The following is a 21,728-nucleotide window of genomic DNA, read 5'->3' as shown; positions in this document are numbered from 1 at the left end:
GCGGGAACTACGAGCGATAATACTATACTGACGTCACATCATTAGCGCGCGCAATTCGTTTTTGTAATACATCTTTTTAATATATTTACTCACAAAATAATCTATCTCGTCCGCCGACAATTCACCACCGCTTCTGTCATTGAAGACAATATCGCATCAATATTACAAAGAGACTATGGAGTAAGGTTTTCGTCATGGAATAAATGTGAAGATTGTGATGCGTTGATTGTCGAGGCATTTACCTAATTGAAAAATACAAGAAAGACGTTTTGTGGGGCCCAGTCCCTTTTTCAGCTATCATCAGCGAGTTTCCTGAGTTTTAATTGTATTTGTAGTTTTAGCTTGGCCTACACCAACTCAAACAGCTTCTGGTTGTCAATTCTTCATATGTGAAAAAGTGGAAGAAATACAGTTGAAGTTAATAGAAAAAGACCAGGTAGTCAAGTGTAATTTCGAAGAAAACATGTATAACACCCCAGATTTGAGTAAGAGATCATATAATGAAGATGATCTGGACACGAGGGTCTAATAAAACGCCCAGTACCTCCGTGCCGTTGTGCCCAGTCCCAGGGCAAAGGAGGAGCATGGGACTTCCATACACGTTTGACCTTAGCAGTGGACACGCAGCTCCGCTACAAAATTTAAATTAGTTTAATAACAAACCATCTATTTATACATGGAACGTTTATTTTTCTTGCCCTGTCTCTTCCATGATTCACATATATATATGGGGGCTTTGTCGGTACTCGTAGCCAGAACGCACACTGTACCCATACTTTGAGGTTGATAAAGACATATATTAGTAAGATATTAGAAGATATTCCTTAGAAATTATATATGAACTAGCTCTGATAAAATGTGCCTCAAAACCATAAGAATACTGTACTATAGTAATCTGTATCAGTGACTAAAAAAGAAACACGCCAGTGCTGTAAAATGAAATATGAACTTACTTTAACAAAATATGGATTATAAAATTAAAGAATAATGTATTACCAATATGTTGTATAATAAACAAGAATGGATAAAAATAAATAGATCATTACTTTCTGAAACGAAATTTTACAATGTAGGATAACTGGGATGACCAATGCAAATGATTACTTTCTGAAACGAAATTTTACAGTTATGTGAATTATTACTTTCTGAAAAGAAATTTTACATAATTGTAAAATTTCGTGGATGGGAACGTCTTCCATGAGTGGTGGATAAAGGGGTTTTCACACGGTCAAACAAAAGTGGTAGACATGTTGGACCAATATGTTGGACGGATGTCTGATCTGGCGTGACTTTTGTGGGCGGAGCTTGTTTGTTCATGTCCATGCATGATCGTCTGAACACGCATCAATCTCCAACCGTCATACATACTCAAATCTCGCAGAGGTAACATCTATAGCTGCTCCTTAAGTGACAGACTTCCCGAGTATTTCCAAAATGAATGATACGTGTGCCGTTAAGGACAAGGAAAGGGAAATTATGGTAGATTTCACTGACATATAGCATTGTGGAAGGTGAAATCGAAAGAATACTCTACTGGAAATTTAAGAAATAAAGGTATATATGAATTGCATGGAAAGCTAAAAGAACTTGACCCTCAGTGCACGAGGGATGATGTGATGAAAAAATAAAAATAAAAATAAACTGTCTTCGTAGTTCCTTTAGAAGGCATGACAAGTTTCTGGTATAATCCTAGATAAGGTTCTAGTTGCGATGAGAGCTGAAAATCTCGAGTCTTGCAGAGATCTGTCCGTTGCTAAAAAAAACGCAATGTTGTGCTCAGCCGTTCATGAGGGCTAATGGACTTTCTCATAACGGTGTCTTTACAAGTAATGAATGGAGTGACCAAATTCAGAAGTTCTAAATATGTTGATTCGTCCATGCGCATATAATTGCTCCAATCATCATCATAGCTTATCACGCCAGACAGACAGCCATTCAAGTGTTCTTTGGTTAATTTTGACCAGGTCAATGTTGTCTAAATTGGTTGAAAGCGGGCACGAGCTTAGGACATGGTCAATGTTCTGTTCACTTTCCCCGCACTCGCAGGATGGGTCGGTTTTGAGGCCCCATTTAACCAGATTGTCACCAGTTCTGGCGACTCTGGATCTTGCTCTATTTAGTGTGGACCATTCGCGTCTTGGTAGCAGTGCCCCATCTGAGAGCTCTCCACTGGGTCCTTGCACTGTACTGTTAGGGAGAGTTGTGCTCTCAGACTCCTTCCACTGTTGTATTCTGTAATTGTGGGGCAACATACCAGGTGATATCTCCTCCACGGTGGCAAAGCTCTTTCGCGACTTGAGTCTACTAATTGCGCCAATTATCTGGGTGTTTCCGTATGGTCACCGAATCTGATTAAAGACATTGACAGACTGGAAAAAGTACAACGGCAAGCCACAAAACTGATTCCAAATATCAAAAATAAACAATTTAAATTACTAAAACATGTGAATCTGTTTTCCCTAAAAAAGCGTAGACTCAGAGGTGACTTGATACAGGTTTTTAAAATTCTAAAGGGGACAACATCAAAAGTGAGAAAATTTTCACATTGAATGAGAGTCAGACAAGAAACAATGGTCTCAAACTGTCCGGAAATAGATTAAATTTTGAAGTAGGTAGAAACAACTTTGCCAACCGTGTAGTTAATGAATGGAATAAACTTCCTGCACAGATAGTGCAATGTAGTTCAGTTCGAAGCTTGAATCAATTAGCTAAACACCTAAGCAAGATGCTGAAATGATTATAATTTATTTTATATAATTTGTTTTTGTTTTGTCATCATTTGTCTGTTTGATTTTAATTTATTATTAGTTATATATTAATTTATTATTATTTACTATTTACCTGTTTGCTTATTATTTAACTATACCTATGCATTTACTTATGTATTTTATTTGTTACTTACATTATTATAGTTTTTATTTATTAATTTATTATTATGATTTTTTTCGCATCCGACCTAGATATGGACCAAAAGGTCTCCTGTCGGCATGCTCCGCCTTTGATATCCTTTGTAATTTCAGCTCCTTCATAGTTGGTATGAGAAATGTGGTCCTTTTTCAGTAATCAGTCCTTTGTCCATTTTGAACGCTTCCTTTTCTTTTCGTTGAGGGCAATCACTACCCCAACAACTCTTCAAACATGTTGTGTTGGAGGTTTGATGAGCGAGTTGGCCAACATGTTTGATTGTGTAAAACCCCCTTAAAGTTAGGGTATTGATTGGCAGAACTGATATAACTCAAACCACAATTAGAATCCGATTTACTATTTACAACGGCCTCATCATATAAAAAAATGCACATTAACTTTATATTATAATCATAAACAATTCCAAGGAGTATAATGTCTAATGATAATGCCCACGAAATAGTCCCGCCAAAATGTAGATTTTTAGGTCCCACAGAAAATATTGTCGCATATATTTGATATAGCGGGTAAATCAAAGTGAAAACGGAAAATTTTCGTAACGTTTGGAAACTGTTATTAATTTTAGGACTCCGCACGACCCAGCTAGAACGATTGGCGCTGTCACATTGAAATAATGTTTGCAAATAGCCACTTACCGTATACGGTACATCTTATTCATACATGACATTGATATGTTGCCTTTCGATGTCATTGTCAATACAGGATAACACCTGGAAAGCAATTGTATCGTGGGGAAACTGGCAATTTGTAACAATCAACTATCGACATTTTTTAGAGAAAGCCCTTAGGGGCCCCATTCACGACAACGATTTTCAACCCCAACCCAGATTTCGAACATGGTCTGGGTTGGAGTTGTGGTTGGCGGCTTCGCCACTCACTGCAACAACCAATTGTTCAAATTTTCGCAGTTGATCCGCAGTTCTATTGTGATAAGATGTCTGATCTCGACTCTGACGATCTTTTTGATATTGCTTTTTTTTAGAGGCAGATAGAAAGCGCAAATAAAGTCAAAGTGGTAAGTCTTAGCTTCAAAAAAGAAACAAGCTATCCCATATTCAATTATTAGAGGAACTGAGACTAGAGCCTAATGACTATATGAAGTATTTAAGAATGGATGAATCCACATTTTTAGAACTTCTGTCCTTGGTAATACCAATCATGAAAAAAAAACAGGATACGATGATGAGGAAGGCTATTACACCTCATGAATGTCTCGTATGTACATTACGATTCCTAGCAACAGGGAGGTCACATGAAGACCTCAAATTTTCCTCCATACAGTTCTTAACGAGCCAATTTTTTAACTACATCATCACGCGTAGCTGCGGGGTTTACTTCCTTAAATTTTGAAACGAGTATTTCATAAGCATTGTTTCTCATCATTTTATTTGAGTATTCTTTACTTTCAACTTTCCACAGGCATGGATGTTGACGATATATCTCAATAATCTCTCTTACGAAATATTTACTGTACGCTTCCATTTTTTTACTTAGGCAGCACAACTACAGCTACAAGCGCACGGTACGAGAATTTGGGCACAAGTGATAGATTTGGTTGTCCGCACCCACTCACCACACCAACCCCAACACAGACATGAAGCTCCGCCCACAAAATATCAGGAAAATCTAAACGACTCCAACTCCAACCACGACCTGCAAATCGCGGTTGCGATGTAGGTTGTTGGAGCCCATACACGAGAAAATTTGGTCTGGGTTGGGGCTGGAAATCTGGGTTGGGGTTGAAAATCGTTGTCGTGAATGGGGCCCTTTAGAGGTACTGGTCCCACTGGGAAAGACTGATTCGTCAACGTCAAAACGCGAGATCTTATTTGACCAATCAAATTTGACCCCTTCGGTCGTAGCTCTCCGACCCCCTACCCGGGTTGTTATTCCAAAAAGGCGGCCTAAAGACAAGGCATGAAAGTCAAGTAGAAGAAAAAATCATAGTCTATAGGCTGCAGTGACTTTAAGAATATGTAAGAGGGTCTTTATTACTGACAGTGATGCATGGGAAGTTACAAAATGACAGTGTGTGGAAGTGAAGCTCATGGATTCTTGCACGGAATCTAAACCATTTGGGATCCGGACATTCCGCCTCTCCGCATCGTGCAAGGTAGGTCTGAAAACATGAATACACACACACATCAACGCCCGTATCACAGTAGGCACGTTATTTTTGTAATAATGGATTAGTTTTAGATAGAGACCTCCTGTGCCTTTAGAACCTTTAGACCAGGCAGGGCAAGTCTATGGAGCCCAGAGGTTCGGGGGGGGGGGGCAGTATTATAATTTTAGATTAAATGATGCGGGCTCGACAGCGTAGGGCATCGTATGCTTAAAACAAAATTCAGGGCACGGAGCCACTGCCACTGCATAATAGACCTTATGCCCAGGGGACGTGAGGCGGTTATAATTATGCAATGGCGTGTTGTACCCGGTCCCAGGATTCGAGCATACGGTAAATGCAGACGACGCAATGTATCTACATTTTGACACTTCTAGGTACAAGGAAATACACTAGGCCAAGCGCTCCTGTGGTGAGTAAAAATGTTTTGTAGTTAACGGTAAGTAATTAATTGTTCAATTATGTGGAAGCTGCACTAAATTTATTTCGTAATGAAGCCAGCATTTGGCGCGAACGAAGGTTTTTCGGTTGGATTGACTAAAATCCTATTCGGTGGTGTCTGTTATGAACTAAGTTTTCATGTTTTTTTTTTTTATAGCTCTCCCCTAAGAATTTTAATCCCCTCCCTTTCCTTTCTTTCTTCGAATATTTTCAACTAGACTTGGAAGACTGCCTAGCCAACGCTTTTCAAATTAAGGTAAATGTCTTTTTTGACAATACATGTTTGACAGTGTCGTCAGCAGTATACAATTTTTTAAAATATTATCTATATTAATAAAGATTATTTTTCAGAATATTTTGTAACCGTAATATGCGGACCTGTAAGTTGTAGTTTTAATATTTAAACGAAAGGAATTGAGAGAACGATTCTAAGGAGACTGGCAATCCGTTATAGGACTGAAGGTTAGTAACAATTTATATCTTCGGATGAAGTCGTGTATATATGTATATATAATATAATGTTTCAAAACTGCAGTAGTTCATAGTAAACTTAAAACACTAAGTTGGTGATAGCGAGAGTAGATGATGAAGTTAATTGGTGGTTAGTGAGTGATGTGTATTTACCAAATTGTAGTATACAGGAAAGGTGCAACAATTGTGGGAACTTGTCTCCCATTCTTTAATTTTCTAACATACCTAGACTCAAATTCATGTATGGTTCAAACTTATTCTATATCTTCGGTTTCCAGTTATCAGATTTTGGTTTGAACTCGTGTATTGTTTAAGCTTGGGCTATATCACCCAAGCTGTTCCACATATTTATACATCTATATGGAAAATGTATTTCTTCACAGCATTTCGACATATGGTCTTTCTTAATTTACGTCCATTACCTCTTGAAGTCCTCCCATCTTTAATCAGGAGATCTCTATCAATGCAACCTGTCCCCTTTAGTGACCTGAACACGTTACACTGTCATCATGTCACTGTTTTCTTTGATCTTTCATAGTTGATAAACCCAGTACTTTTAGTCTTTCCTCATGGTTTATCAGCCAGGCTGGGGGACAGTTTGGTGGCTGCCCTTTGTATTCTCTCAATTTTGTTTATAACCTTCACTCAATTGAGGGACCATACTCACACATATTCCAGTCTTGGACATATGTGGCAAGTCCTTTCTTACTTAGTTATTGTATATGTACCTCCTTTATTGTATATGTAATACTTCTTTATTATATATGAGTACTTTATATCAACATATGTGTATTGTAAATGTTTTGTATAAGTAAGCCTATGTAGTCATTACATTATATAAGTGCCCTATACGAGTACACAATTATATATACGTCATTTGGCGTACCCTACAAGCGTTAGGGTTTTGAATTTTTTTCATCTCTTCATTTGTATAATGGAACACCACTTTAAATTCCAGTAGTCCGTGTGTCTTTCTCACAGTCCTGGTGTGTCTGTTAGGTGACAGGTTATCTCTTATCAACACTCCCTAGTCTCTCCTCTTTTGCTTTTGCAATTTGTTCATTTCCCAAGGAATAGTTTAAGGAAGGTCTTTTGCCACTATTGGCCATATTTGAGTCCTTTGCATTTTTCGGTATTGAACTTCATGTCCCATTTTTAGCTCCATGCAAAAATAGTATCTAGATATTTTTGCAATATTCTACCATCCTTATTTTTCACTCTTCTCATGTTGGTGGTTGAGAAGGAATGGAGAGTTGGTAGAGATTGAGGTGGGTAGAATAGAAATACGAGATGGTAGAGATTAAGATAGTGAATTGCAGATGGAAAGGTATGGGAAGATGATCCAGGTTTGGGAACTGAAATGGGAGCTTGCGGGGGAGGTAAACACGTAGGTTGGACTGGTAGGGAGATGTTAGCCAAGTAGTTGAAGCCCTTGTGTCTTACGGGAAGGGGAGCTACACTCGTGGTATCCCATCTCTGTATCTTGCAGTGTCAAATTGTTCTTAAATTTGTGTATAGGTTTTGCACACTCATTTCGTCCAGTTTGATGGGTGTATGTGTGTGTGTGGAGGGGAAGGGACTTTTAATGCATGTTAAGTGTGGTGGGGATGGAGTTGGAAGAGGTTAACAAGAACTGGGTTTGCCATGAGAGGGATCTGCACCTCTTCAAAAGCAGGAGTGGTTTCAGACAGATTTGAAGGAAAAAGAGGCTCTCAGTTTGGTGTAGTTGTCTAAGGTGTTGTGATTCTGGTATTCCTGAAATTTGAAACAAATTGTATATCAGTACAATTGCAACATTACACAAAGCTGTAGAATCTTGTCTTTGTTCACTTATTGTAAATCTGATATTTCATAGGTCATGAATTTGGTACCCTTTATGTTTAGGTAACACTTGAGATGACAAATCTGATGCCTGTTATCCCTTTTTCAGCACCTCGTGGGACTGCAGTTGCATAGCACTTCTGTTCTGTTGTTCTGCAAATCATGTCTCTCCTCTCCACCTGGCACCACTATACTGATGTCCAGCAAAGAACATGCCTGCCCTACCAAGCTCTCGTCTCTCCCCTCAAGAATCTTCAGCCATGTAGGACAGGGTACCTCTGCATCAAGCAAGGTAGGTCTGGAAAATGTGAACACTTGTACTGCATGCATGGCAAGGTTGGATTTGAGCCTGGGGTACCATGTGTGGGGGCTGAGCAGTGTGCACATATGCCTTCAACATAGGGACATCCTTGTTTGGTGTTCAGAACACTGCCAGTTAAAGCAGCAGTGTGGGTAGTGTCTCTATTTCAGATCTAAGAAAACCCAGGGATAAGGAGACTGGAAGTTGTGGTTATTGAAGGACCAAGAATCTTGGATAGTACAAGTCTGGATCTATTTTGTCTCTGTATAGGTCAAGTTGGTGGCTGGTTGTAATGGGATTGTAGCTACAGTGATTGATTGTGGTGTCTGGGTGTGTCCCAATGTCACTGGTAGCAGTTATGACAGGAGGGAGGGCACCTTCACTCCACTAGAAGGATGTCTTGCAGGATAGGGAGGAAGTGCAACAGAGGAGCTTGGGTTTTGGGAGGACCATTGCTCCCTCGTTCTTGACATTGTCTGGTTATTGCTTGGGAAGATCCGTAGCGAGATTAGGTTTAGAACACCTTTTCTAGTCCTTTCCCCATATAGAGTGAGCAGAGTGGATCCTGCAAAGGGGTGCTCAATCATATAGGCTGTTGCCAAGCAACCACTGGGCCTATGTAGGTTGAGACTAAGGTCTTCCAGAGATCTCCATCTGTCCTCCCCCAAAGTAATGACCAGTGTGGTGGTGCCTAGCAACCTCCACCATATCATCAAGAAATGGAGAACCATAATCATAAAAATTTGTCATATACGATGTCAGTAGTTATTAGTGTCATGTAAACAGATATACTGCTCAGTGACTCTTCCTTAATAAGAATGAAACCAAAAACATGATAGACTTCTATGAAAATAGTGACCCTTCCTCTGCTACATTGCACCAAATGACAAGAGGCCTGTCATATATTTACCTTAAGAAATTGTCTACATTTATATCCAAACCATAGCTAGTTGCATAAAAACTTTTCTGATTTTTTTTTTTTTTTTATAAATTGTATAGATTAAACTTGGAAACTTGTTACTTTATATACCTTTCTACATACAGATAACTGATTGTTGATGTACAGAACATTATTCAACCTTAAATAAAGTTGAGCATAAGTGAGACTTACAGAATCATTTGCATAAAGGCATAATGCATACTTCCAAACTGACGTTAGAATACACTCGAGCCAATAGGGGAAAAAAAACCATGCCACAGGACACTAGGGTGACCAAAGTTATTACGTTCGTATTTTGCACTTCAGCTGCCAGGGCAAGCAGCTGTCACAAAGGATTTCAAAGGAAGAGCATGCCAACAGGAGACCTGTTGGTCCATAACTAGGTCAGATGGGGGGGGTGGGGAATTCATCCCATCCCCTTATGCTGTCCACTCTATTCTGTACAGGTACAATAAGTTTTCATTGATATTTTTTCAGTTTATTATAGTGTTTATTTTGCTAGATTGAATTATTTTCATTGGTTTTGTGTATCAACCTGTGCACAAAGTACTGTTATAAAAGTTTAAATTAGGCAAACATCTGGTGTCCACATATGGATTAATCCATTTTACATTAATTCCTAATACTCTTTCATCAACCCTATCTCCCAACTCCCTTTCCACCCCTGTTCTCCTCCTCACCTCCTCATTTCTCACTCTATCTAGCCTAGTAACCCCCATCATACTTCTCAGACACTTCATCTCAAACACATTCAAGCTCCTTCTCTCTTTCTCTCCTTTATATGGGGGGGGTCGCCGATTTAATGAAGTGGCCTTGCTGTGGATGTGCTGTGTCTTGCGACACTGCTTCTGACCCAGGGCAGTGGACAGGGTGCAGGGATGACCCGTCATCTAGGAGGTGCTAAGATGGGAGGGAGGGTGGAGGGGTGTGGAGTGTTTTCAGGGATGGAATGGGTGGGAATGATTTTATGCCTTTCCTTTTTGGCTACCTCCCTAGTAAGGGGGGAAAAAGCCTTGGTATATGTATGTATGTACATTAATTCCTTGGTTGTAAATGCCTTTGGGTATTAAAAAGTGCAATGAAAAATTGACATTTGGGAATAGATGCTAAGAGGAGATGTGTGAAGGGGCATTTGTGCTGACAGTACTGTAAGGGGCAGAAACATGGGACATACGAGAAGAGAGTTTAAATGTGAGATGAAATGAGAAGTATGGTAGGGGTTACTAGGCTGGATAGAGTGAGAAATGAAGGTGAGGAGGGGTGGAAAAGGAGTGTCATGTTATGAAACGTGACATATTACACAATGGACGCAAACATCGCGCACACAGGTGACTTGGAAGCCGCCAGCAGAGGAATACAAAATCGAGGCCTCCAACCAGCAGAGGTCAGAGGGCACGTAAATCAAATGGAGAAACGAAGTAGGACCCTCACTTCTATGCCCCTTCAATTGTATGTAGGAGATAGTTATTAGTGACTATATTGTAAGCCCTCTTCACACAAAAATAAAGATATGAGTAGATTGTGGGGAGCTGGGTAAATAGAAATAAGATAGGTTATGTTAGCATGTACTGCAGTCATTCTCAACGGGGGCGATTTTTGAGCTCGGGGGCGAAAAACAAAATGGATATATGCATTCGAGGAGACATCAGACTGAAACTGACAAATTTTAATCCTAATGTAAAAGACATAGCAGTGAACACCAGCCGGGCCCAAGGATCTCATTAAAACACATGAGTAAAACATTTTGAATTAGTTGTTTATCATTGTTGCAATAACTTTTATTATTTTCCAATTAAGGGGGGGGGCGATCTTTTTTGAAAAAGGGGGTGATATGGCTAAAAAGGTTGAGAAACTCTGATATACTGGCACCTGTGCCATGGCACTGGTGTTGTACGGCTGTAGCATAAAAATGATGCGCGGGCACTTTTGCGCTCTCCTGATTACTGCACTCGCACTCCGTTCACAACAACTAAATTATAAGTACAAGAAATATTGTAATTAGATTCATGTATTAAATTAAGTGACGTGTACTCCCAAACTTTCCTTATCCGGTGAGATAAATATTGATCATAAAAGGCTAAGTGTTACTCTAGGACTTTGAATGCAGGAACTACTCAAATCACAGCTTATGATTCAATGTACCAACTGAAATATAAGGCCTAGCATGTGACAGGAGTTTGGAGGTAGGGTTGATGAGTATTGGGATGGTGAAGAAATTAGTAAAAATGTGGAAGGCAGAGGTGGATGGAGTGAATGTGAGGGGGCAACCAAGGATGAGATGGATGGATGGGGTGAAAGGGGCATTGGGAAAGAGGGGATGTCTAGGGGTGAGTGGAGAATGGTTGTGTATGGATGATGCTGTAATGCATGGAAGGGAGTGGGTGGGGGATGGGAGTACGAGTGAATATTATTTTGATGCCACCCAAAAGGATTTCTCCCCCATCTCTTCTTTTTCTGCATGAGGGGACAGAGAAGGGGAGGGAGGGAGTCGCAGATTAAATGAAGTGGCTCTGCTGTGGACGTGTTGTCTTGCTACATTGCTTCTGACCCAGAGCAGTGGGCAAGATGCAGGGGATGACCTGTCATCCAGGAGGAGCAAAGAACAGAGGGAGGGAGGGGTGGTGAATGGGAGTGGTTATGAAATTGGCAAAACTGGGTGCACTACTGCCGGACAATTATTGCATTTCTGTCAATGTATGTTATATACATATGTATATACAATACATATATGTATACATATAGATTTCTTGGTAATGCACTACCTGTCTGACAGTAGTGTGAGCTTTGGTAATGGGTGGGAGTGGACTAGGCCTTTTGACTTTGGCTACCTCTCTTTTAAAGGCGAAAATGCCCTTGGTATATGTATGTTCGTTAATTCCTATGGAAAAAATAGTTTTGGTCTATGAATATTTCATGTCCTGAATGGGTTTCAGGAATTGCCCACTCAGTCCATCTGAAGAAGTTGTATGACAAAATGGAGCTCCTTTGGTACAACCAATACCAGTGGAGTCTCTGCAGAGACCTCAAGGTCATTGGGCTCCTTATGGGTATATGAGCAGGCTTCACTAAATTACTGTTGCTTTCTGTCTCTGGGATAGTTAGGCTATGTCCAAAGACTAGCACCAGAAGGACTGGGAGCCTAGGAGCACTTTTGAGCCTGGTGAAGTGTCCAAGAAAATCCTCTGGTGGACATGGACAAGGTGTTTCTTGCTCTTCATATTAAGCTTGGTCTTATCAAGAATTTCGTGAGGGCCATGGGCAAAACTGGTGCTGCCTTCCAACACTTGTGCACTCTATTCCCAGCTCTGAGTTCTGCTCAGCTCAAGAAGGGTATCATCATGTCAGGCCTCTGATCCAAGAGGTGCTACAGGATGAGGAACTTGAGGAGCTTCATACCTTAAAGGAACAGAGAGCATGGTAAGCATCTGTCAGTCTGCCGTGGCTTCCTAGGCCACACCATAGTACTAAATTACCAAGAGAGAGTGTAGTGTGAAGTTGTTGCATTCTTATGAGGAAATGTGATGCTGAATGTCACTAAAAATTCACTTTCTTCACTCCTACCTCAACTTCTTCCCACTCAACCTTGTAGCAGTGAGTGATGAGTATGGAGAAAGGTTCCACAAAGGTATTATGGAATTGAATAGTGTAGTAATTCTTCTCTTTACTTATAGTTAGTATGTAATTATTCTCCTTATTTTATTACTTATGGTTAGTATGTCGTTCTTCTCCTTATTGTATATGTAATACTCCTTTGTTGTATATGTAATACTCCCTTATTGTATATGTAGCACTTAATCTCAATATATATGTTATATAATAAGGATAAGAATGATATATATTAACTATAAGTAATACAATAATGAGAAGAATGACATATACTAACTATAAGTGAAGAGAAGAATTAGTACAAGAGAAACTACCAAGGCAAGAGGAACCCCAGCATGATGGGGACTTGCGCTGGATGCACTTGCATGACATTCCAGAGGCCAAAGTACACAATTCCATCCAAAAAAAACTCTTCTTACAGTCTGCTAAACTATGGTATATGTGTATTGTATTGTCCAAGTAATTTAATTTCATCAATGTTCTGTACCTATACTGCTATTTTTCTGTAATATGCCATTGTAAGAGATGAAATAGACTTTAATTAATTTTTTTAAGAGTCTTACATTACCTGCACAGCATTCTGTAATATAATTTCTCGTTTATTAAACAATTATCATTTATTGCTGCATTACTTCCAACCTGGTCAGTGGGCAAGAGACAGGGATGACCCTTCATCCAAGAGGAGCCGAGATGAGAGAGAGGAAAGGGCGGTGGATGGGAGTGGATGCATCCCTTTGGCTTGGTTACCTCCCATATAAGGGAGATGATGCCCTTGGTATATAGATAAACAGAACAATTAAATTGTTAGCATTTGACCTTGTTATGCTAGGAAAGGTCTATCAATTATTTTTTCCATTGTAGATCATTATAAATGAAATTATGTAATCATTTGTCGCCGCACATTTTGGATATGAATGCTACTTTGATACAGTCTGGTTTATATACATTTTGATAACAAATGGGAAATAAAACGAAATTTAATTGTACAGTTTAATCATCCACACAGAGATATTCAGCGCAGCTATATGATGACCTTTCACTAATACAAAACTTATTTGGCAAATTATGTACACTATAGAGGGACATGGCACTAAACACTCGTACATTAATTCTTACTGAAGGAAAATTTATACACATTCATGTGTGATTATGAGAATATCAGATCACGAACCCTTTCACTAAGAGTTCATTAGCAATGTAATTTCTTGTGCATGGTAACCTTCAGCTTATTAGCAATATTTTTTTTTTACTTATCTTTTTTTTTTTTTTTAATTCAAATTCCTTTTTGTGGGTAGATTTCATTTCCACATGCTATAATTAGATTAGCACACAAAACAAAATTAGCCATCTATTCATCCCCTTATAAAATCAAATACAATTCTATAAAAGGTTTTTCAGACTGAATTAGACATTCAATAGTCGTACTTCTGGAGTCTGTAAATTACTTTTGTTTGAAATAAATGATTAATCACACATGAGTGAAGGAATCGAGAAATAAAGTGAGAATAATCTTTATCCTCTTCAACCCAATAAGTCTCTCATTTTGTTCTGCTTTATGCCAGACAATTTTCATTTACCAAAATGGGGCAAAGATGGGATAACTAGGATCTTGATCAACAAGCATTTCCTTTTGGCCAAAATAAACAATCGCTTGAAAAGAATTGTCTGAACTTGGCGAGAACAAACTCTTAAGTACAGTATTTGGTTGAAGGGATGATGACTATATAATGGAGTTCCAAGAATGAACGTGATCCGCTGTTTTTTCTGGAGATGAATGTGAGGGGGAACTACCGAGATGAATAAAATAGCTTTGTGACAGCCAAACAAGAGGAAAAGTGCCCCCAGTACAGATGGGGTCGGTGTATTGTACAATTGAGAGCAGTGACAGAAAAAAAGTGATAGCGATTAGAAAAGTGAATAATTCAAGACTATCTGTGGCCATGTGTGCTGAAAATTCCTTCCTTCATTGTATTGTTCCATGTAGAATCACATTCTATAATGAACAAAATGATAGAAAACAACTTTATTCACGGGTACACCTTCTACAAGATGCTACTAAAATAATAGCCATATGAAAGGCCAACAGATTCCCCCAGTGAGTTACACTCAACATATACAACGCTTTTATACAGTAAAAAAATCACAGTGAAGTTAAATATGACAGGTGGCAGATGTCTTGTAGACAGTGCTGAAACTTGGTTGAAAAATGTCCATGGTAAAAGTTGGCAAGTTGAAATTGAATGCCAGAAATTGAATGCTATCAACAAAGTTTGGGATAAAATAACAATGAAAGGAACACGCATGAATATATTAGATATTGAATGTATTCACAGCATATGCTCATTGTGCTTTAGATAAAGAGCATGCACTGGCTATACTGTAATCATGTACTCATTCTAAATGAAAAGTGAAGGCCCCGATTCTGAATTGGACATGGAATGAACATTTACAAAATAATTGTACAATTTTCTGAACACACAAAAATACATCTTTACATTTACATGTGTTTTCAAGTTATGCCAACAGGTGGTCATTTCATAGCAAAATATCATGGATAAATAAAGTGATGATGCACCGGCAAAATGAGAATGACGTTGAGAAAATGAGAGGCAACATGAAGAAGCATGCTTTGTTTGAGATGAAGAGGATGAGGAGGGGAGAAGAATGTGGAGGCAGAGGAAGAGAAGGGTCGATATAGGAAAAGATAAGATGAGGGAGAGCAAGTGTAAGGGGAGGAAAAAGATAATAATGACTGGTGATGGCAATAACGATGATCGTGATTGTAATGGCAATGATGATGGCAATGGCAATGATGGTGATGCAGGGGTGGGCCTTGAGCGGAGATGTGAGCCAGAAAGGCTCGTCTTCATCGTGCATTAACCTAGCCTGAAAGCCACACCTCTTTTTACTATTAAAGTAGTTCATTGGTTCATTTAATGTGATCATGAAGCAATCCATATATGCGAGACACCAACCCATAGCATTCCTCCTGAGAGAAGGTCACCCCCAATGCATTTTAGGGAGCATGGTGATCATTCTACTCATAATCAGAGAGATCAATCAATTTGTTGACTTGGGTCGCTCTTGCAATACAGCCATTGTTACAAGGTATCTAGTAATGGCATCCGCAATTGGACCATAAATCTCCCAGAAAGGAAACATTATACTGTCTTTTGCATTGAATAAATGTTGTGCAGAGTGCTATTATGTGTCAAGTTTTGTCATGTGCACATCTTGAGCATGTGCTTTCTAAGGCACATGTGTTGGTGCTGATTCATTACTGACTAGTAACTTGATCAAAGGAGATCTAGTGGAACTCAAGTAACTTGGAATTTTTTCCCCATTAGTTTGGGGGCAATTGTTTAAGTATAGAGTTGGCAGGTTTGTCTTATGATCTGCATATTTATCTAATTGTAAGGTGGAGGAAAATTTAAATTCATTATCATATCTTCCCCCCTTTTTTACTATCATACCTAGTTTTGGATTTGTTAATGGTTTTAGCTTGGGTTATCTTAGCTTCTGATTGATCCCTGGAATTGGTGTATCTGGAAAATTGTTTCTTTACATCCTATAGATGTTTCCAATTTGTTCCAGTGGCCTCTTAATTCTCTCCTGTATTGGACCAAGAGTCTCTGTTTTATTCCTTTTGATGACAGATCATTGCTTTTAATCTGTTTAACCTACATGGTTGCGAATCAATTTAATCACTGTTATTTATATCCTCTCAGTCCTGCTGCATATTTTGATATATGGCATACCTGGCATTCTGTGTGTTTATGCATATGTTTTTATATAGATGTGTTATAACAATTTGAGTGTGGTTTCTAAAATGTTTTGAGTAATATGCAGAAAGAGTTAATTTTCTGCTCAAAGATGTGGGCTGTGTTGTGATGTGTACAGAGGTCTTGCATGAAATCCTGAATACAAGCGTACTTCTTGAGTCTCGTCTCTGAAATCCCCTTGGTTAGATCAAGACCTCATATTTTCTTGTGCTATATGGCTGTACTTAATCTTCTTCCATACTATGTGAGTAGGTCCTTATATAACAATGTTAAAAATTTATTTCTTGATGTCCTTCAGACATCTGGTCTTTTTCAGTTTCGTCCCAGGGATTCTGTCATCTCTTTGATCCCATACTCATAGGTTCTCTCAATTGTGTCTACTCTTCTCAAGGCTCTTAATACTACTATCATATAACCTTTTTCTCAACTCTCTTCAGCATATTTAGTCTTTCCTCTTAGTGAAGAGTGTGGAAAGCTGAAGTGAAGTCCACCCAAGACAAAGATCTAAAGTGAGTTAATGGATGGAGTGAACGGAGCTTGGGATGCATGTGGTATGTCGGCAAAATAAATAAGCAAGAGTGCAAAAGACTGTGAAAGGATGGATAGATGACATGGCTCAGTGGGACATTCCCTGTATCTGCTCTGTAGACAAGTGGACCAAGAAGTTTGTCCTATGATGAAATGGTGAGGGTAAGCCAACTTTAGTTGTCAAGCTCTGCAGAGAAGGAGCTCTGCCTTGCTATACTATATATAACCTGCATGATGAGAGGGCAGGTCAAATTTTCCTCTCAAAAGCTCTGATGGGAGGGGTGGGTGAATGGGTGTTTGAGTGTGGGCGTATGCTTTGAATCAGCCAAACCCCTTATATGGGGGACTGTAAATTGTCGCAGCCTGAAGGATTACCATATAAATGAAGTGGTAGATCCCTGCTGTGAATGTGTCATGTCTTGCTGCATTACTTCTGACTTGAGCAGTGGGCAGGGAACAGGAATGACCCTTTGTCCATGAAGAGCTAGAGTAAAAGGGGAAACAAATAGGTGATGGATGTGAGGGGGATGGGTAAGTGCATGCCTTGACTGGCTACCTTCCTTATACAGGGGAAGAAGCCTTTTGGTATATAGTGTTATATTTTCAAGCAATGAGCAGCAAAAGTTACATCTGTTGCATTGCACTGTAAGCATGTGATACAAGTTTCTAGCATCTAGAACATGTGATAGGACAAGGAAGTGTTTATATATTTCTGGCTAAGAGGAAAAGAAAGCAACTATTAGTTGTCTGCTTTCCTTGTGTGGAAAAAAGAAAGGAAAACGGAAGCATAATACTGAAAGATCATGGGTCTGGTCTGGAGACGTAGCACCAGTACCCCCAACTATCACATCCAAGAGGAACTTAAAATGATATTGAATATCTAGTTGCTTCTCTTTTGCTGGTACACTAGATTATGCTTGGGTGTATTCTGGTTTATCTTGCTTTAACAAAACACCATAGGTCCATTTTGTGTAAGTACTCAACCTTGGACCTTTCTCTCGGAAAGATGACAGCTTAAGCATAGCCAAGGCAACATTCACATATGGCAGGGTTACAATAAGAATAAGAATTGCCTTGATTTTCACTAACTAGAAACCCACAGCTCCAGTGGCTGGCAATGGTTCTTGGGCCCTCGCATAAATCTTAATGCAAAGAAATCTTGGGCTGTTGTCTGTACCGTGTTAGTGTGGGAGAGTTTCTGTGTCACAGTAGGAAGAGGGGAGCTGCTGCTTCATGTTGATTCTCCTTGTATGAGGAAGAGGAAATGTAATTAAATGTTGAGAGAGAGATCTTGGACCCAGTTCGGATCTCAAATGTCAACTCCATGACTGCATCTTTGGATGTAGGTGAGGATGTTGACAGATTTTGAAGATGGGAGATGGGTCTCTCTTATGTCCATCTTTCAGGACCATCACTTACAGGTGCCTGTTATTGGTCCCTAGGATGGGATTATATATAAACTGTACATGTCTACTGACAATGGACGGGGGAGTTGGTTTGAGAACTTGCCAGGAATGATTCAAAGAGCTGGAAAAAAGGTAAGTACACTTATGTACTGTCATGGCATTTGCCCCCACTGACCACTGAGGTCTCCACGTATATACAACTGATAATCTATTCTGCTCTTTTCTTTAGTAACATTCAGGAACCAAGAACACGAAAATATATATCATTGAATGATGAAACACGATAGATAAGTGCAGACCATGGGGTGGTAAAATAATTTGCTGCAATTTTTGAGTCTGACAGCTTATCCACAATTTCATACACAAGGCATCTACAGCTCATTCAAAGGCACAGTATACATGCATACACAGAAATACATATCACATATGCAATCTAATAACTGTTACCATACACGATGGTATCAGATAACATAAGGAGGAAGAGGGAAGAGGCAGAGGATGTAAAGTTAAGTAGTGCTGTACTTAAAACTGCATATGTTAAATATGCATACTTTCTCTAATCCTATTTTGCATATGTTCAGACCCACAGCATACATTTCTATCAATTGTAAGTTTACGTAAATTAATTTCTGGTGCATTGAGTAAACATTTCCAGCTATGCTGAGTGCAAGAGCAATTTATCAACTAATTAATTCCAATATTAAAACCTTGTTTGCAAACCTATGTCCATAGATTTTCTTGCCTGAATTCACTTAGTAGGAGATAAGTACTGGAAAATCTCTAAGGTGGTCAATCATGTGGTAGTGCTTTATCTAATTATGATTCATAGATTTCACCCCATGACTGTGTGGCAAAACAATCATTTGGCTGGAATCGTGTGTAATACTGCTTTGTTTCCGAGTATCTAAAACTGAACTTTCAAATACATGAGAAGGAAGTACTCCCTCTTGTTTACAAAGGATTACAAAGGCGGAGCATGCCGACAGGAGACCTTTTGATCCATATCTAGGTTGGATGCGAAAAAAAAAAAAATCATATTAATAATGAAATAATAAATAAAAACTATGATAATGTAAATAACAAATAAAATACATAAATAAATGCATAGGTATAGTTAAATAATAAACAAACAGGTAAATAGTAAATAATAATAAATTGACATATAACTAATAATAAATGAAAATCAGACAGACAAATGATAACAAAACAAAAACAAATAATATAAGATAAATTATAATCATTACAGCATCTAAATGATTCTTAAAGCTTCGAACTGAACTACAATGCACTACCTGTGCAGAAAGTTTATTCCATTCATTGTTTGGGATAGTCCTCTTGAACTTGGGGTCTATAGTAAAAATCTGTAGGATCAACTGTAAAAAGAATTAAAAATGAAATGGATTCTTGGCCTTTTAAAAAATGTATAAAAAAAGAAATAATAATAATAAAATAAATAAATAAATAAATAAATAGATTCTCACCCCATGAATATGAGGTGAAATACAAAGTAGTGGTAACCATAGTGTTGGTGAAACCAAAGATGACCACCATACCTACAACCTGACAGCCAAAGAACTTGGTGGTTTTTCAAGACTAGTAATCTCCTGAGAAAATACAATTGACAAAAATCTCTGGACATGGATTCGTAAACGCGGTTCTGTTGCAGATATGGGACTAAGTGGCTTGTGTATATCTTGATCATATTGTCACTGAACATTACAATGATAGGTATTTTCATGTCTTACATATCACTCCAGGGAAGAACAATTATCAGTGATAAACATATACAGTATGAATATATGAGCAATTAAATGATCCAATGAACCAATCAGCTACTTTAAATATAAAAATGGATGTAGTTTTGGAGACAGATTGTTTCACAATCAGTACAGGCAAAAATGTCTCTCTGCCTGCTTCTGCCACAGCTCGGACTAGACCACAAAGGGCATCACACGGTATAAGGCACAAAGAATACACGTACCTTACAACCTCACTTTTTCACCGATGGCACCTCACTTTCACCAATTCGTGAACGTAAAGATGTTGAGGACGGCTGCTTGGGAAGGAAACCGAGATGAACAAGAACGTCCGTGACTCGAGAAACGACACTCTCTCGATATTTCCAAATGGTTGTGTCCATTATAGTGTGGTTCTTGAATTCTGTTGTGCAGGTATTCTTCAGTGTGCTCACGCAATCAGCGCGGTAGTGTTGTAGTTGGGCGTCTTCGGTATCGATCGCAAAGGACGAACAGGCACCACCGAGGCATGACAGTGGAAAGTGATTGTGAAGAGTGAGAACACGTTCAGGATCATGGAAACATTTTACATATTGACCAGGTTTGGTATAGTTGCGCGAGCGGTACACATGCTGAAGCATGTGCATGTAATGGGGGATCTCGCGAAACCAACCGTGATTGTGACTCATTGTATCCATGAAATAGACATTGCGCACGTTATAGGATGCACGCCCTTCTGGTTTTGTCTTAAGAGCTTTTGCCACTACAACATCCATCAGTTCTTTCCAGGTCATCATGAGTTTCGGCATGATAACTTCGTCTGTGTCGAGAAGGGCAATATACTTGTACCTGTACATATTTTTGTAAAGACAGTCATTGTAGGGGATGAGTTCATTTTGTCGCTTATTAGTTACTTTGCTCTTAAGATACATGTGTATAAGACCAGGAATATTGGGCTGATTACCAGGGAGTGTTAAAGGGGTTACTTCCACCTTGCCGAGTCTTTCGTAGTGTTCCAAAACTTTAGTGATGTTCGGATGAACCTCAAGTTTGTACATGAAGACTTTACTTGCACCAAGCGCAAAAAGTAATTCCAGCCATTCAACTAATCGCACACTCAAATCCTGGTGCAAGAAGTCGAGGCCTTTAACACACACGGCAAACCCCTCCTTTTGCCCGCCCTCTGGTCTGTTGTTAAGAATTCTGACATTCGTAGTTGCCATGTCACATGATCGCTCCACCAGAGACACCGACACAGGAACTAAATGGCGATAACCGGGTGGTATTTGGCAGGCAATGAGATAAGGTTGGAAAATTCCGTTCTTATAATTTCCCCACTTGCGGTACCACACATACTTGTACTCCCAAACACGTGCAAACACTGGTTCCTTGAGACCGTCAAACCACAGTTGGCAGTAGGTCTTTACTTGAGGGATGAGACGATCAATCATTCCAAGAATACGAACAACAGGTTTCATGGCCACCAGAGTCCGGTTATCGTAGTAAGCGCCATAGAGGTGGAAAGTTCCGTTTGACGTTTTCAGCGTCTGCCAGTAAATGTTGTTGAAGCTCAGGTCGTAGATAGATGGAAACTTGGCACACGTGCTGTTCTTCGAGAGAACTTTGCCTTTGTACTTATGCCAGTA

General features: G+C 39.2%; 1 protein-coding gene across 3 annotated transcripts in view; it reads right to left on the bottom strand.

Moving 5' to 3' along the window:
* Positions 1–13,606: 13,606 nt before the first annotated feature.
* LOC143020728 (uncharacterized) overlaps positions 13,607–21,728 on the bottom strand; it is a 39,230-nt gene continuing 31,108 nt past the window's right edge. For all 3 annotated transcript variants that reach the window (XM_076177427.1, XM_076177428.1, XM_076177426.1), the window contains one exon: positions 13,607–21,728. This exon is cut by the window's right edge and continues 238 nt beyond it. In XM_076177427.1, coding sequence (XP_076033542.1) covers positions 20,337–21,728 — 1,392 coding nt within the window. In that variant the 3' untranslated portion in view covers positions 13,607–20,336.

Source organism: Oratosquilla oratoria, chromosome 40 (assembly GCF_046742065.1).
Source record: "Oratosquilla oratoria isolate Oo_2021 chromosome 40, ASM4674206v1, whole genome shotgun sequence".
Lineage (NCBI taxonomy): Eukaryota > Metazoa > Arthropoda > Malacostraca > Stomatopoda > Squillidae > Oratosquilla > Oratosquilla oratoria.
Note: the sequence above shows the minus strand (reverse complement) of the source record. Positions and strands in the feature narration are given on the sequence as shown.